An 18273-nucleotide genomic window follows, 5' to 3' on the forward strand; every position below is an offset into this window, starting at 1 on the left:
AACTGGACGTGGTGGCTTGCACCTGTAGTCCCAGCTATTCAGGAGGCTGAGCTGGGAGTATCACTTGAGCCCAGGAAGTGGAGGTTGCAGTGAGCCGCTATCACACCACTGCACTCTAGCCTGAGAAACATAGTGAGATCCTATCTCAAAAATAATAATAATAAAATAGGCCGAGCATGCTGACTCACGCCTGTAATCCCAGCACTTTGGAAGGCCAAGGCGGGCAGATGACGAGGTCAGGAGATCAAGACCATCCTGGCTAACACGGGGAAACTCTGTGTCTACTAAAACTATAAAAAATTAGCCCGGCATGGAGGCAAGTGCCTGTAGTCCCAGCTACTCGGGAGGCTGAGGCAGGAGAGTGGCGTGAACCTGGGAGGTGGAGCTTGCAGTGAGCTGAGATCGCACCACTGCACTCCAGCCCGGGCGACAGAGTGAGACTCCATCTCAAAAAATATATAATAATAATAATACTAATAATAAAATAAAAAATAAATTAAAAAGCTATTTGTATCCAAAGGCTGTATTTCAGCAGTTGTTAAAGTTTAAACAAGATGTCTTGTCTCTCTTCTCATTTTGTGATAGTGGTCTGTTGGGGACGAATAGCTTTGTTGAGGACACAGAAGAAATACCAGCCATAATTTGGGAAACCTAGGCCTAAAGTCTACATGGGCTTCTGCAAGAAAATACTGTGGCAGCATGCATGGGTCAGATGCCACTTACCTTGGAAGGAAAATAGGGACCCCCATCCTGAGCGAAGTAAGCTGTCTTGAGTCCTTGATTTTTCTCCAGATGTACCTGGACTATAGGACAGGAAGCACTCACTGATTGCATAGCCTTTGACACTCATTATATACTGGGATGTGCCCTTGTTTAGTAGGTGCTCACTTGTCTCCTTTCAGGAGTGACTTGAGTGCTAGAAGGAGGGATCATGTGGTGGTCACTGTGTGTCTTTCCTCTGCTGCAGTTCTTATCTGTGGACCAGACACATACTACCTTACGGATCCATGGTAGCTCTTGTTTAAGGACTCAGTCCAGTGAGCAGACAATGTTCTGTGTGTTTTCTTGTCACCCTAACTGTAAATATGCTCCTACTTTCTCCTTGCTTTAGTAGTACCCTCGTGGTGTGTATTGCTTTCTCTGGGAAGCCTGATGATCTAAGGCTTCTAAACACATCCCAGTCTTCTGTGGTCTCACCCAAGTCTTGACACTTAGGGTGTTTTGTAACTAGCTTACGTCTAAATTACGACTATAACATGTAGATGCTTATATGCTTCTTTAACCTAACATTAAAATATGAGCTTCTAAGGTGGGTGAAGTGATATGCACCTGTAGTGCCCGAGAGGTTGAGGTGGAAGGATCACTTGAGCCCAGGAGTTCAAAGCTGTAGTGTGCTCTGATCATGCCTGTGAATAGCCTTGTATTCCAGTCTAGACAACATAGTGCAGCTCATTATTTAAAAAAAAAAAAATAGTGGCCGGGTGCAGTGGGTCACACCTGTAATCCCAGCACTTTGGGAGACCAAGGTAGGCGGATAACCTGAGGTCAGGAGTTCAAGACCAGCCTGGCCAATATGGTGAAACCCTGTCTCTACTAAAAATACAAAAATTAGCTGGGTGTGGTAGCGCATGCCTGTAATCCCAGCTACGCGGGAGGCTGAGGCAGGAGAATCACTTGAGCCTGGGAGACAGAGGTTGCAGTGAGCCGAGGTCAGCCAGTGCACTCTGGCCTGGGTGACAAAGACTGTCTCAAAAAAAAAAAAAAAAAAAAAAATCTTTCTATGTCAATAAACTAAATCTTTTAAAATAACCGCGTAGTAGTCCATTGCATAGATCTGTCATATATTATTTAACTCATTTTTGTTGGATATTTAGGTTATTTCTAATTTTTTACTATTGTAAATAATCCTGTGGTAAACATATCCTCTGTCATTTCCTCAGGGAGACTTTACAGAAATAGAATTGCTAGCTCAACCACCTTCTAAGGTTCTTTAGTAGCTATAACCATGTGCTTTAAATGTCTCCTAAGAACATATAGAGGCCAGAAAGGCTGCCCACAAATTTTGAAACTGTCCTTGCAACTAGGACTCATTGGCTGCTGGGAATTCAGTGATTTTAAACTGAGTTTTGGGTTTTTATGTTTTGTTGGTTGTTTTCTGGTGTTTCTGTAGGGTTTATGCAAACCCAGACCTGGGGATTTTCTACAAGTAACAGGCCTTAATAGAGATGTGCTTCTGGTGTACAACCTCCTACAGCAGCTTGAGGGAACATATATGACATGAAGGAAACCCCAGCTCTGTTGTTTATGTTATTAATAGATGCTAGGTTGTTATTGTAAAATGAGTGTCTTTAAGTTTCAAATGAAATTAATTTTCTTGAAAGGTATATTAATGAAAACAAAGATCGAAAATCAAGAGATTCTTGAAATCACTAAGATTGTAAGAGTCTGAACTTAAAAGACAAAGCAGAGAACCAAGAGGAGGAATTTGGTAATCCAGTCTGGGCTTGGCATAGACATGAATGTATGCGGTTCTCAAAATGTGAAACACCTTAAAAGAAAATGCAATTATAATTCGATTTTTTTTCTTTCTTCTTTCTAGGTATCTCATTCAGTTGCTAAACTTATATTAGTTAATTTCCACTGGCAAGTTTCAGAGATATTGGACAGGTAAGGTATTTGGGGGAGGAGAGATAACATTGCCCATAGCTCTGCTCTCCATGGTGATTATTGTTTACATTTTGGACTATATTCCAATATGCATGGTATATTTTTAAAACATTGGATTCTGTTTTCCATCCTCTTCTTTTAATATGTTGTGAACTTTCCCTATGTCTTCAGTATATTCTCCTACCCCAGTTTTATACTAGCACAGTATTCTATCGTAGATATTCCATGCTTTTTCCAAACCTCTGTTGTTGCACAGTGAAGTTAATTCAGATTTTCTTTTCCATTGTTAATTTTTTTTTTTTTTTTTGAGACGGAGGCTCGCTCTGTCGCCCAGGCTGGAGTGCAGTGGCGCGATCTCGGCTCACTGCAAGCTCCGCCTCCCGGGTTCACGCCATTCTCCTGCCTCAGCCTCCCGAGTAGCTGGGACTACAGGCGCCCACAACCGCGCCCGGATAATTTTTTGTATTTTTAGTAGAGACGGGGTTTCACTGTGGTCTCGATCTCCTGACCTTGTGATCCGCCCGCCTCGGCCTCCCAAAGCGCTGGGATTACAGGCGTGAGCCACCGCGCCCGGCTTCCATTGTTAATTTTTAATCAGTGCGTTTCTAGGTAACACATGCCAACATCTTTTACTTCTTTTGGATATGTCAACTTGAGGATTGTATCATAGTACAAGTCATATTTCCTTTAGAAAATGTAGGCTGCTGGCCATACGTGGTGGCTTACGCCTGTAATCTCAGCACTTTGGGAGGCTGAGGCAGGCGGATCACCTGAGGTCAGGAGTTGAAATCAGCCAGGCCACCATGGTGAAACCCTGTCTCTACTAAAAATATGAAAATTAACCTGGCGTCGTGGTGCACTCCTGTAGTCCCAGCTACTCAGAAGGCTGAGGCAAAAGAATCGCTTAAACCCTGGAGGCGGAGGTTGCAGTGAGCCAAGATTGTGCCACTGCACTCCAGCCTGGTGGCAGAGTGAGACTCTGTCTCAAAAAAAAAAAAAAAAAAAAAAAATACAGGCTGCTTTACCACCCACCACCTCTACCAGCAGCATATTTGAGTATTTCTTTCCACCTCCTCCAGAACTAGAGATCTTAAGATACAGACCTTAGAGTCTCAAGATGTCTTATAAGTTGTCAGGAAAAGGGACACCTCCTCCTCTGCATCCTCTGTAGGAATCTTTTATGCTCACCCTTGGAGGCATGTGCCCTTGTCTCGCACAGTGTTTCTCATCCTCAGCATTATTGACATTTTAGGCTAGATAACTCTTTGTTGTGGGGGCCTGATCTGTGAATTGTAGGATGTCTGGCAGCGTCCCTGGGCTCTATTCTGCCACACCTCTAAGTCCTTGGCAATCAGAATGTCTCCAAACATTGTCAAATAACTCGTGGGGAGCAAAATTCCCTCTGGTGAGAAGTACTTGTTACCATTCCTACTCTTTCACACTGCAGTAAATCTTCCTTTCTCATATGGTATGATTTTTTTTATTTTTATTTTTTTGAGACAAAGTCTCACTCTGTCACCCAGGCTGGAGTGCAGTGGCACGACATTGCCTTACTGCAACCTCCGCCTCCAGGGTTCAAGCAACTCTCCCGCCACAACCTACAAAGTAGCTGGGATTACCAGCACTTGCCACCACGGCTGGCTAATTCTTGTATTTTTAGTAGAATTTACAGAGGAAGGTCGTGCTTTTCCTTCTCCAGGCTGAACACAACTGGGAAGGACATACCAGCTGGAACAGCTCAGCACAATCAGGAAAGAGCAAATGTGTTCCTGATTCACTAACTGCTCTCATCCTGTGTACTTGAGTTGGAATACATTTAGATGAAATTGCAGATGAACTTCTGCTGCCTTATTATTATACTACTGCCCAAAACTCGGGAACCGCATTGGTTCTGGCAATAGGATATCTCTCACTGCCTAAACTCTTTCAGCATAACTCAGGAGTGGAGGTTTGGATGGCAAAAGAGACTTAAAAGACTAGTGTGGGAATTAGGAATAAAATGGGCCCCTCAATAAGGATAGTTGAGGGAAGCATTCTGACTAGATAGAAATCACATAGATGAGATATAATTCTTTTCTGCTCCAATTCCTAATATCTTGGAAATTTGTTGACCTGGGCTTTGTGTGGCACTTTATTGCCACTTGATAATTCTGTTTAAATGGAAAATTATTGTAGGTGACTCCTACTGTCACATAATTTTTCTGGAGTTAAATATAGAAAAGGAATTATTGGCTATAGCATACATTTATTTTTGCCTTTGCTAAATAATTCCAGGTTGTTTTCCAGAGTGATTTACCACTTTACATGCTCAGCAGTAGTATATAGGTGTTCCTGATACTGTAAGACTTAAAGTTTTGCAATTTGGTGGCTGTAAATGGCATCTAATTGTTTCAATGTCCTATATTATTAAGGAGGTTGAGAATCTTTTCATATATAATGGCCATTTTTGCTGCCTCCTCCTTTGAAATGCCTGTTAAGTCTTCTCCCCATTTTTTATTGAATTATGTTGTTCTTCTAAATGGATCCTTCCCCCTTCTCCTATGTCCAGTTCCTAGAACCAAATGGATTTTTAGGAGTTTTTGTTTACTCTGAATACTGATCCTTCACCAGACATATATATATATATATATGAGTTTTTATTTTTCCTGAATAGTAATCCTTTGCCAGTTATACGTGTGTGTGTGTGTGTGTGTGTGTATGTTTGTTTTGTTTTGTTTTGGAGACAGAGCAAGACTCTTGCTCTGTTCTCGGGCTGGTGCAGTCTCTGCTCACTGCACTGCAACCTCCACCTCCCAGGTTCTAGCGATCCTCCTGCTTCAGTCTCCCAAGTAGCTGGGATTACAGGCATGAGCCAACACACCCGGATGGGGTTTCACCGTGTTGGCCAGGTTGGTCTCAAACTCCTGACCTCAAGTGATCTATCCACCTCGGCCTCCCAAAGTGCTAAGATTACAGGCGTGAGCCACTGCACCCAGCCATATATATAGAATTTTTTTTTTTTTCTTTTTGAGATAGTCTCGCTCTGTCTTGCAGGCTGGAGTGCAATGGCACAATCTCGACTTATTGCAACCTCTGCCTCCCAGGTTCAAGCAATTCTCTTGCCTCAGCCTCCCAAGTAGCTGGGGCTACAGGCATGTGTCACCATGCCCAGCTAATTTTTGTATTTTTAATAGAAACGGGGTTTCATCATATTGGCCAGGCTGGTCTCAAACTCCTGACCTCAAGTGATCTGCCCCCCTCAGCCTCCCAAAATGCTGGGATTACAGGCATGAGCCTGGCCTAGAAGTTTATATATTGAATTATCTTCCAGCTTATGGCTTGGCTTTTGACTTTGGTGTCTTCTGATGAATTGAGGTTCTTAAATGTAGCGTAATTTATCAGGCTTTATATTTTTTATTATTCCTTTATATTTTGCATTTTCTGTCTTGAGGAAAAAAGTCTTTGTACTGAGATAAAAGGAGGCTTGGTTCTATGAGAAAGTAGAGACAAAGATTCTCTAAACATCTTTGTCTGTCCTGTTATTGTTCAGGGGTAAAAATGTCTTTAGCTTCTGATTCCCTTCATTTCTGCTTTTTGTTTTGTAGATTCAAGTCCAATTCTGCTCAACTGCTTGTTGAGGCTCGAGTTCAGCCTAATCCATCAAAACATGTGAGTGTCTATTACTTGAATGAGGCTTCTCATGATTGCACATGGTTCTTGCTTTGGCTTGCAGTGTCGTTAAGAGCTATCTTTGCTTGGGCAGGCGCGGTGGCCCACGTCTGTAATCCCAGCACTTTGGGAGGCCACGGCGGGCGGATCACGAGGTCAGGAGATCAAGACCATCCTGGTTAACACGGTGAAATCCCGTCTCTACTAAAAATACAAAAAAAAAATTAGCCAGGCCTGGTGGCGGGTGCCTATAGTCCCAGCTACTCGGGAGGCTGAGGCAGGAGAATGGCGTGAACCTGGGAGGTGGAGCTTGCAGTGAGCCAAGATCATGCCACTGCACTCCAGCCTGGGTGACAAAGCAAGACTCTGTCTCAAAAAAAAAAAAAAAACTATCTTTGCTTTGTTTATAGTTCAACATGCCCACAGTATTTGTTCTAGTATTGACTTAAATCTTCTGTTACGGTTTGAAAAGTTTCCTTACAGTTAGGGACTAAATCATTGCCTGTCCTTTGGCCCTCTCCAGCCCCACCTTCCTCTCTGCACTTTCAGCCTGCACTCCATTCTTTCTGGGTGCCTTGGTGTTTCTGAGATTACCGCACATGTCTTCTATTCTGTTTGTGCCTTCCCTTCCTAGAACGTCCAGACTCTGTTTCCACCTTCGCTTAGAGAGAGGGAATTCACCTTTAAAGACCCCAGTCCGGGCCGGGCGAGGTGGCTCAAGCCTGTAATCCCAGCACTTTGGGAGGCCGAGACGGGCGGATCACGAGGTCAGGAGATCGAGACCATCCTGGCTAACACGGTGAAACCCCGTCTCTACTAAAAAATACAAAAAAAAAAAACTAGCCGGGCAAGGTGGCGGGCGCCTGTAGTCCCAGCTACTCGGGAGGCTGAGGCAGGAGAATGGCGGGAACCCGGGAGGCGGAGCTTGCAGTGAGCTGAGATCCGGCCACAGCACTCCAGCCTGGGCGACAGAGCGAGACTCTGTCTCAAAAAAAAAAAAAAAAAAAAGACCCCAGTCCGGCCAGGCACAGTGGCTCAGGCCCATAATCCCAGCACTTTGGGAGGTCGAGGCGGGCAGATCACTTGAGGTCAGGAGTTCAAGACCAGCCTGGCAAACATGGTGAAAACCCATCTCTACTAAAAATACAAAAATTAGCCAGGCATAGCGTCTCATACCTGTAATCCTAGCTACTTGGGAGGCTGAGGCAAGAGAATCACTTGAACGATTGAAAGCAGGGAGGTGGAGGTTGCACCACTTGGTGCAAGCCAAGATTGCACCACTGCACTGCAGCCTGGGTGACAGAGACTCTATCAAAAGGAATCTAAGAATCTAAGCCACCTCCTTGACAAAGCCTTTCTCCTGGATCATTCCTCTGGAAACTCACCTAATTATATCTATAAACTTTTACACGTGTGTTATAGTGATTAACTCATATTGTTTTACCACCCCTACCATAGAAGCTGTATTTTAATAATGCATAGCAATTTCCTGTGTATCTAGGAGCTAAACGAACATTTGTCAAATATTTTTTGAATGAGGGCCATGCTAAAATATATCTTGGAAGGCAGAATTGGGGCTCAGATCACCACATAATTTCTGCAGCCTCTTAAGACAAAGGTTTCCAGAAGCAAAATGGATAAACATGAGAATCCAGTTCTTTTCCTCAACTTGTTTTTTTTATATTTCCAGTAAACTAAAAAAAAGCTACTGTTCTTGTAAGTGGACTTTTCCATTGGTTCGTGGTTTTAGCCAAGATCCCCAGATTGTCTTTCTCTGCCAGTTTGTGTAGCATAATGTGGATTCTGGAGTACATGCTATACTGTTATTTGCACACATTCTAGAAGAGTTTCTTCCCTAGTAGGTGTCTCCACATCCCCCTGCCACCTCCCCATATTAATTACATGTGACATCTGGTGTATTAAGGATGAGTTGTAACTTGGTAAAGGCTGTAGTATTTTGTGGTTTGGGCACATCGATATAGTGAAACCACTGTCCTTGACAAGTAAAATTACAATGTTGGCCGTTAGACGATTTATAGACTTATCCTCTAATAACCTTTGTGACTGGGTTTCTAGTAGTTGTGAGGGGCAACTCTGCTGTGCTTAACAGGGGTAGTTTACAAAAGAAACCTGATAGCTTCTAAAAGAAGTTGGACTAAGTGACCTCTTAAGGACCTTGGCAATTCTGAAACCCTGAGTTTTTCAGTCTGCCATTATAAACCACCGTAAGTTCTCATTTCAGCCTTCTTTCTGCCTCTGAATCCTGGTGATTCTGTAAGCCCAGCCCAGCTGCTACCTCCTTCAGGAAGCCTTCCTGTTGTATACTTTTAGCTTAGTACCCTTGGGACTCAGAGTCCACACATTGCAGTTGAGTGCTGATACTTGTTGCAGGGTAAGGATCACTTCCCATGCACCCGGCTGCATGTGGTACCCTTATGGCCTCCTGGACCTGATTCCTCTTTGGCTCATGTGGCTCTGTTTCTCTCCAGGTTCCCACATCCCATCCCCCTCACCACTGTGCAGTGTGTATGCAGTTTGTGCGAAAGGAAAACCTACTCTCTTTGGCCTGTCAGCACCAGTTTTGCCGCAGCTGCTGGGAGCAGCACTGCTCAGTTCTCATCAAGGATGGCGTGGGCGTGGGTGAGTCTGCCACAGAACTTATAAAAAGCTGGCATTAAGTGTTTATCTTTGACTCTGCTTTTTCATGTACTCAAGTAAACTGAGTATTTTCTTCTGAGCCTGATTGAGATTTTTATCATCAGAACTAATGATTTTCAAATACATCAATACAAACAGTGACAAAGGTTTCCCCAGTCCTCAGCAAGCAAAATGAGAAAACTAAATACACTGTTGTAAATGTTGACTTGAGTGCAGAGCGACCTTCTCTCACCTTTTGGGAGAACCGTCCTTTAAAATGCCTACCTTGATTCCACAAGTGGCAACCATAACTCAGAAATGCCCACAAGAGTTTGCTGCTATTTAGGTAACATAGCACAAATCAAATTTGATGATTAGTTACAGGAATATTTGTTATACTGTGATTTGATGATACTGAAACAAATTAGTATCACATTAATTGATATCTGCAGAGTCCCACAATTGGTGATAATCACCTGTAAATAATGTTAAACATCACAAAACTCAGTTGTTAGTCAAGAACTCTAAATAACGATTTTTAAAATGATTTTTGTTATTTAATGGTGCCATTAGTGATATCATTTGGGATAATGTTTTAGTTTCATTGCTGTGAAAATATGCTAATTTCTCTTTGAATAAATTCTGTTGCTTGAAGGGTTTCTTTTATGCAACTTGGATTTGTTGAGTGAATTGGGTGGGCAAATTGTGTCATTGTGTCTTCTGCAGTATGGTTGTCCATGATGGTTTGTTTGTTTGTTTGTTTGTTTGTTTGTTTGAGACGGAGTCTGGCTCTGTCGCCCAGGCTGGAGTGCAGTGGCCAGATCTCAGCTCACTGCAAGCTCCGCCTCCCGGGTTTACGCCATTCTCCTGCCTCAGCCTCCCGAGTAGCTGGGACTACAGGTGCCCACCACCTCGCCTGGCTAGTTTTTTGTATTTTTTAGTAGAGACGGGGTTTCACCGTGTTAGCCAGGATGGTCTCGATCTCCTGACCTCGTGATCCTCCCTTCTCGGCCTCCCAAAGTGCTGGGATTATAGGCTTGAGCCACTGCGCCCGGCCTGTTTGCTTTTTTTGTTTTTTGTTTTTGTTTTTGTTTTTGAGACAGAGTTTCGCTCTTGTTGCCCAGGCTGGAGTGCAATTGCGCGATCTCGGCTCACCACAACCTCCGCCTCCTGGGTTCAAGCGATTCTCCTGCCTCAGCCTCCCGAATAACTGGGATTACAGGCATGTGCCACCATGCCTGGCTAATTTTGTATTTTTAGTGGAGACGGGGTTTCACCATGTTGATCAGACTGGTCTGGAACTCCCGACCTCAGGTGATCTGCCCTCCTTGGCCTCCCAAAGTGCTGGGATTACAGGCATGAGCCATTGCACCTGGCCTCATCAGGTTATTTTTGTTCAACAGGAGTCTCTTGTATGGCTCAGGACTGTCCACTCCGTACACCAGAGGACTTCGTGTTTCCATTGCTTCCCAATGAAGAATTGAGAGAGAAATACAGGCGCTACCTCTTCAGGGACTATGTGGAGGTATGGCCAGCCTTTGTTCTGCCTTCTGTCTTCCTGGGCCTACCTTCCATCAAAGGGTCATTACTTACTTTATAGACTAGGGTGACATTAAGTGATTGTGTTCGAAGAAAGAGCTCCATAGGTTTAAAAAAGTTTGAAAACCACTAGAGTGATAGTGAAGAGTACAGGCCCTAGAGTCAGACACACCATTGTGTGAAACTTGGATACTTCCTTGCTTTGTGACCACTCTTTTTTTTCTCTTGTGAGACAGTGCCTTGCTATGTTGCCTGGCTGGAGTGCAGTGGCGCGATCTTGGCTCACTGCAACCTTCACCTCCCAGGTTTAAGTGATTCTCCTGCCTCAGCCTCCTGAGTAGCTGGGACTACAGGCATGCGCCACCGCTCCCAGCTAATTTTTGTATTTTTAGTAGAGATGGGGTTTCACCATGTTGGCCAAGATGATCTCAATCTCTTGACCTCATGATCTGCCTGCCTCAGCCTCCCAAAGTGCTGGGATTACAGGCGTGAGCCACTGTACCCAGCCTCTCTTTTTTTTTTTTTTTTTTAATTCTGAGTCTTGATTTTCTCTTCCATAGACACACATCCCCACCTTGTACACAGTGGCTTAAAGAAGCTATTGTGTGTTCAGTGGATGAATATAAATTAGGCATATTTAGGAGCTGCTGTTATATTCGGTTCCCTGTGTGGTTGAGCAGAGAGAAGGGGTATTACTTTTTGAGTAATTGGAAAACTTGTCCAGGATTCCAGCATGGTCACTTTTGTAGTCCTTTCCCTCTATTAGGCCATTTGCTAGGCCTGCTGATTCCATGCAATATAATTTTCTTTTCTTTTTCTTTTTTTTTGGTGGGGGGAGACAGGGTTTTACTCTGTCACCCAGGCTGGAGTGCAGAGGCACAAACATGGCTCACTGCAGCCTCTGACCTCCCAGACTCAAGCAGTCCTCCTAAGCCTTCCGAGCAGATGGGACTACTGGCATGCACCACCAAACTCAGCTAATTTTTGTATTTTTTGTAAAGATGGGTGTTTCACCATGTTGCCCAGGCTAGTCTCGAACTCCTGAGCTCAAGCCATCCACCCAATGCAGCATAACTTTCGTATTTGTCTTTTTTGCCTAAGCTTTCCAGATTAATTTATGGTCTGGTTCTTGTCATGCACATGCCACAGGATAAATAGAAGGCCTTGTTCTTTATGCTGTTTGCTGCCTTTGAGGGTCATTGAGCTCCTCAGAGATACTTTTTTTTTTCTTTTTTTTTTGAGATGGAGTCTCACTCTGTCGCCCAGGCTGGAGTACAGTGGCAGCACGATCTCAGCTCACTGCAACCTGTCTCCCAGGTTCAAGTGCTTCTCCAGCCTCAGCCTCCTGAGTAGCTGAGATTACAAGCTTGCACCACCATACCCAACTAATTTTTTTTTTTTTTTTTTTTTTTTTGAGACGGAGTCTCGCTCTGTCGCCCAGGCTGGAGTGCAGTGGCCGGATCTTAGCTCACTGCAAGCTCCGCCTCCCGGGTTTACGCCATTCTCCTGCCTCAGCCTCCCAAGTAGCTGGGACTACAGGCGCCCGCCACCTCGCCCGGCTGGGTTTTTTTGTATTTTTTAGTAGAGACGGGGTTTCACCGTGCTAGCCAGGATGGTCTCGATCTCCTGACCTTGTGATCCGCCCGTCTCGGCCTCCCAAAGTGCTGGGATTACAGGCTTGAGCCACCGCGCCCGGCCCCAACTAATTTTTGTGTTTTTTAGTAGAGACGGGGTTTCACCATGTTGGCCTAGTCTCAAAGTCCTGACCTCAGGTGATCCGCCTGCCTCGGCCTCCCAAAGTGCTGGGATTACAAGGCATGAGCCACTGTAGGTCTGGCTTTATTTATTTTTTAATTTTTTTGGAGACAGAGTTTTGCTGTCATCCAGGCTGGAATGCATTGGTGCAGTCAGCTCACTGCTGCCTCAAATTTCAGGCCTCAAGCAGTCTTCCCACCTCAGCCTCCTTAGTAGCTAGGACTACAGGCAGGAGCCACCATGCCTGGTGCAATTCTATATAACCTTAGATCATTCCAGTGAGTTGCTACCTGGTTTAAGCTAGACGTCCTAAGTTCCTCTTTAATATCTGGCTTATGTTTGGTTTTCACAACATCCTTTCTGAATTTATATAACCCCTTGATATAAGTCATCAGCTGGGAGAACAGAAAGTGTTTGAATATTCAGGGGATTCTGATTTTTAGACAGCAACTAAGAGATGTCCTCATTGTTTCCTCTTGGTGTATTCACAGAGTCATTACCAGCTCCAGCTGTGCCCTGGTGCAGACTGCCCCATGGTTATTCGGGTACAAGAGCCTAGAGCTCGCCGAGTACAGTGCAATCGGTGCAACGAGGTCTTCTGGTAAGAGTGAGTGTGAGTGCTGAGCAGCCCTGGGCTCATGCCCCATCCTCCAAAGCACCACTGCTGTTGCTCCATGTGAGGGCGGCACTGGAAGAGGCAGGGTCTCTGAGCCAATAGAGCAACCGTGCTCCAAGTGGGTAGGTTTATGCCCAGCATCTCATATTCCACTAGGTCTTCAATACATGCTCAGTCTGGAGGCAAGGAATTGACACAGGTTCTTGGAGAATGTGTTGTGGCTTATGCTACTAAGTCTCATGGCCCAGAGATTGTGTGGGATGTATCTATCTTTATAGCTAATCACATATTACTGTGTTTGAAAGGTATAATCTTCAGCATTTTAATCTTTCTCTGTCTTGGCCTTTCTTGGCTAATTTTTGTAAAACTAAGTCATAAATATATTCTACATCTACTGAAGGTTCACTTCATTCAGTAGATACCATGGGAATAACTAAAGTTTACCGAAGGCTTACCAGATGACAGACACTATCCTGATCACTTACCTTGCATTATCACAACTGTATATGACCCTTATATTCTCTCATTTTTTGTTGTTTTCTTGAGACGGAGTCTTGTTTTGTAGCCCAGGGTGGAGTGCAGTGGTGCATACTTTGCTCACCACAACCTCCACCTCCCAGGGTCAAGCAATTCTCCTACCTCAGCCTCCTGAGTAGCTGAGATTACAGGCACATGCCATCATGCCTGGCTGATTTTTGTATTTTTAGTAGAGACAGGGTTTCATTATGTTGGCCAGGCTGGTCGCAAACTCCTGACCTCGTGATCTGCCCACCTTGGCCTCCCAAAGTACTGGGATTACAGGATTGAGCCACTGCGCCTGGCTATGACCCTTATATTCTATGAAGATATCAAGGTACAAGGTAAACCTAGTAAATAGTAGAACCATAATTTAGGCCCAGATCTGTCCTAATCATACCTCCCTGGAATATTCATGGTGGGGCTTCAGAGAAACTGCTTGGAAAATGAGATGTGTGTGTGTGCACATGCCTGTATTTCAAAACATTATTGACACCGAAGATTAAGAATCACTAATGTAGTGGTTCTTTCATTTTAAATCAGGCAGCCACCAGGATCACAGCGATTCAGAGAGACTCCTTGTAATGGTTCTTTATCCTTGTGTCCCACTTTATGAAGTTACTTCCCTGGGTATTTGCCTGAGGGCCTTTTCTAGCCACGAAGTACTGTTGGCCTCCACCAAAGAAAAATTGAAAATATGGAAGCCTAGCCCGACGAATATTGGAGTCTTTTTTTTTTTTTTTTCTGTTTTAAGTTTCAGTGTCATCAGCTATATCATGACCCTACAGATTTTGCAAGTTCTGGCATTTGTGCATCCTTGTGTGCATGTCTGGCTGGGAAATCAGATGAGACTCCCAGAAATGGATCTCAATCCTGCCTTAGGTCTGAGCTAAGGAGTCCTTCTCAGAGCACCTCACCATGCCCTATGAGAGTCATAGCTCTGTGTTTGACATCTTGGGGGTTGGTAAACAAGATGTTTAAACAAGATATTTAACATACATAGCATAGCTCACTGCAGCCTCAAACCCCTGGTATGAAGTGATCCTTCTGCCTTAGCCTTCCAGGTAGCTGAAACTACAGATGCCCGGCTAATTTTTAAAAATTTGTTGTAGAGGCCAGGTGCAGTGGCTCACACCTGTGACCCCAGCACTTGAGGAGGCCGAGGCGAGTGGATCACCTAAGGTCAGGAATTCAAGACTAGCCTGGCCAACATGATGAAATCCCGTCTCTACTAAAAATACAAAAATTAGCCAGGTGTAGTGGCAGGAGCCTGTAATCTCAGCTACTCAGGAGGCTGAGGCAGGAAAATCACTTGAACCAGGGAAGCAGAGGTTGCAGTGAGCCGAGATCATGCCATTGCACTCCAGCCTGGGTGACAAGAGCGAAACTCCGTCTCAAAAAAAAAAAGATTGTAGAGGCAGGGTCTTCGTATGTTGCCTACGTTGGTCTCAAACTCCTGGTCTAAAGCAATCCTTTTTTTTTTTTTTAAACAGGGTCTCTCTCAGTTGCCCACGTTGTAGTACAGTGATGCAAATACAGCTCACTGCAGCCTTGACCTCCAGAGCTCAGGCAATCCTCCTACCTTAGACTCTCTAATAGCTGGGACTACAGACACATGCCACCACACCTGGCTAGTTTTTTCATTTTTTGTAGAGATGCGGTCTCACCATGTTGTCCAGGCTGGCTTCAAACTCTTGGGCTTAAGCAGTCCTCCCATCTTGACCTTCCATAGTACTAGGATTACAAGCATGAACCATTGCACTCGGCCTACAGAAACATTTTATTTGTGCATGTTAGAGCATGTCTTACAAAGGCTTAAGTTGAAGAGACATTCATGCAGTATTTCAGTATAACTCATGAGTAAGTAAAGGTTCCATGGGCCTTGAGAGAGAACTTTACCTATTTGAAAAGCTCTAGACCAGGCAGGATGGCCCACACCTGTAATCCCAGCACTTTGGGAGACCGAGGCGAGCAGATCATAAGGTCAAGAGATGAAGACCGGGCCGGGCGCGGTGGCTCAAGCCTGTAATCCCAGCACTTTGGGAGGCCGAGACGGGCGGATCACGAGGTCAGGAGATCGAGACCATCCTGGCTAATACGGTGAAACCCCGTCTCTACTAAAAATACAAAAAACTAGCCGGGCGAGGTGGTGGGCGCCTGTAGTCCCAGCTACTCGGGAGGCTGAGGCAGGAGAATGGCGTAAACCCGGGAGGCGGAGCTTGCAGTGAGCTGAGATCCGGCGACTGCACTCCAGCCTGGGCGACAAAGCGAGACTCCGTCTCAAAAAAAAAAAAAAAAAAAAAAAAAGAGAGAGATGAAGACCATCCTGGCCAACATGGTGAAACCCCATCTCTACTAAAAATACAAAAATTAGGCTGGGCGCAGTGGTTCACGCCTGTAATCCCAGCACTTTGGGAGGCTGAGGTAGGCGGATCACAAGGTCAGGAGATCGAGACCATCCTGGCTAACACGGGGAAACCCGTCTCTACTAAAAATACAAAAAATTATCCCGGTGTTGTGGCGGGCGCCTATAGTCCCAGCTACTTGGGAAGCTGAGGCAGGAGAATGGTGTGAAGCCAGGAGGCGGACCTTGCAGTAAGCCGAGATTGCGCCACTGCACTCCAGCCTGACGACAAAGCGAGACTCCGTCTCAAAAAAAAAAAAGTAAAGAAAAGTTCTAATTCATGATTTGTTAACTTGGATAAAAGGAAAATTTTAAACATGGGACCCTGACTTAATGAATATTTGAATGTTTTTCTTTTCCAATTTTAAGTTTCAAGTGTCGTCAGATGTATCATGCACCCACAGACTGCGCCACGATCCGGAAATGGCTCACGAAGTGTGCAGACGACTCTGAAACAGCCAACTACATTAGTGCTCACACTAAAGACGTAAGGATTGTATTTTACCTCTCATGGATCTGCCCTCTCATTGCTGCCCAGGGCCTAGCCTTGGAGATTTGCCATCTGAGAGCAGAATACCCAGAGCCCCAGGGCCCTTCCTGAGGACTGGGGCTTGGGGACCTTCATGCAGAGTTGGCAGCTTGTAGCAGTTTATCACAGGATGCATTGGGTGCATTTTTTCTTTATTATTATGAAATGCCAAAATGCCAGAAAAGGGGGAACTAATTAGAAGAGAACTACCAGTCTTTAACAGCTCTGAAAAGGAGGTGGTTAATAGTCATACTTGATACATAGTAAGGCTGTAATGCAAGCTCAGACCTGCACGATACTCATTTTGAAGTTTCCCGTGGGAAAGTATGGTCCGCGGGCTCTAGGGGCCACTCTACCCTTTGTCAGTCACTCACAGAGTATGCACTCACAAGCACAGTTTTAATAACAACATTATTAAACATGGTCGACTTCATAGCAGTGGGAGATCACAGCATCAGACTGGTCTCTGCATTGCTGCTTCAGGTTGCTGGCATCTCTCAAATGGTAGAGAGGAGCTTTAGATGTGGTTTCCTTACCCTCTTCTCGAAGCAGAAGTTCAGGCAAGCTGACCATGACTGAATCCATTGTGGCAGCTCCTGTGCTTCTTTGCCAGTCCTCTCAAGAAGGCAGGTTTTCTGCTGATTCAACCTGTGCTTAATCTGAGCAGCTTCGTGGCAGGGGCAGATGGTGGAAGACTTACTGGGGTTCAGCTGGTGCTTGAAGCGTTTCAAGGCCAAATATGCTGACGTCATTTCCTTGAATTACTGTTCCAGCCTCAGTGACCTGCCACATTTAAGTGAGATGCTCCTCCCCAGAAGTGCTCGCATGATGAGCAACTGGGCACAGGTGCCAGGAGCTTTGTGTAATTTGTCTTAAAACCAACCTGGTGGTATGTGAGCCTAATGGCACCCTTCTGTCTCCTCAGTGTCCCAAGTGCAACATCTGCATTGAGAAGAATGGAGGCTGCAATCACATGGTGAGCAGAAGCCTCTGCACTTTGTATGTGTGACATGGAACCTTTGGTCAGTGTGCCCTTAATGTGTTCTCTTCTGTTTCCCTCTGACAGCAATGCTCCAAGTGTAAACACGGTGAGTTCCAAGCTTGGTGTGTAAGGCCCAGTGGCACTTTCTTGTGGTTGGGTCTCCGTTACTATTTAAGTGAGTACTTCTGCCATGAAATGACAAAACATAGAAGAGCCTCAGTCACTTAACAGTCACAGTAACTGGCATAAAGTAGCTTTTTTTTTTTTTATTTTCTATTTTTTGGTCCCTCTTACAATCCCACTGCTATCTTGCTAACACATGTAGTCAGACGTCAAGTTTGGGATAATCCTCATGATCCTCAGTTATCCAAGAAGATGATTTCAGGGTGTTACTTTCACTTTTTTGCCAAGGCAGGTAAGTAGCTTGGGGCTTATCTGTGCTACCTTGTAGATACTTTTACCAGAAGTAGTAAAATAATGGTTTTCCCTTGCTGTTTTACAATAGTGGGGGTTTTGATTTAACCTTTCAGACCTCCTTCATCGATCAGGAATAATTTACATAGCTAGAACCCATTGGTTTTGTATGCCACGCGGCCAGGTCAGCTGAAGAAACAGAATCCCTTCAAGTAGAAAATATGTCCAAGTGGGTCTCTCCTACACAGCTGCTTTGATGCTCATCAGGAGCCCCTGAGAGTCTGAGAGTTTCTTTTCTGTGTGTGAAGGAATCTCACTCTTTCACCCATGAAGTTTAGTGATGCAATCTCAGCTCACTGTAACCTCCATCTCCTGGTTTCAAGCAGTCCTCCTGCCTCAGCCTTTCGAGTAGCTGGGATTACAGGCATCTACCACTGCGCCTGGCTAATTTCTGTATTTTTAGTAGAGACGGAGTTTTGCCATGTTGGCCAGGCTCGTCTCAAACTCCTGACCTCAGGTGATCTGCCTACCTTGGCCTCCCAAAGTGCTGGGACTACAGGAGTGAG

General features: G+C 44.9%; 1 protein-coding gene across 42 annotated transcripts in view; it reads left to right on the forward strand.

Moving 5' to 3' along the window:
• The window catches only part of ARIH2 (ariadne RBR E3 ubiquitin protein ligase 2), a 72093-nt gene that overhangs the window by 43172 nt on the left and 10648 nt on the right, over positions 1-18273 (forward strand). For 24 of the 42 annotated variants that reach the window (XM_077992767.1, XM_077992768.1, XM_077992782.1 and 21 more), the window contains 8 exons: positions 2600-2667; positions 6252-6315; positions 8805-8955; positions 10356-10477; positions 12738-12847; positions 16152-16269; positions 17237-17287; positions 17378-17399. In XM_077992767.1, coding sequence (XP_077848893.1) covers positions 2600-2667; positions 6252-6315; positions 8805-8955; positions 10356-10477; positions 12738-12847; positions 16152-16269; positions 17237-17287; positions 17378-17399 — 706 coding nt within the window. Of the gene's footprint in view, positions 1-2599; positions 2668-6251; positions 6316-8804; positions 8956-10057; positions 10175-10355; positions 10478-12737; positions 12848-16151; positions 16270-17236; positions 17298-17377; positions 17469-18273 lie in introns of all 42 variants that reach the window. The other 18 variants (XM_077992780.1, XM_077992786.1, XM_077992766.1 and 15 more) reach the window with 4 other exon arrangements.

Source organism: Macaca mulatta, chromosome 2 (genome assembly GCF_049350105.2).
Source record: "Macaca mulatta isolate MMU2019108-1 chromosome 2, T2T-MMU8v2.0, whole genome shotgun sequence".
Taxonomy (NCBI): domain Eukaryota; kingdom Metazoa; phylum Chordata; class Mammalia; order Primates; family Cercopithecidae; genus Macaca; species Macaca mulatta.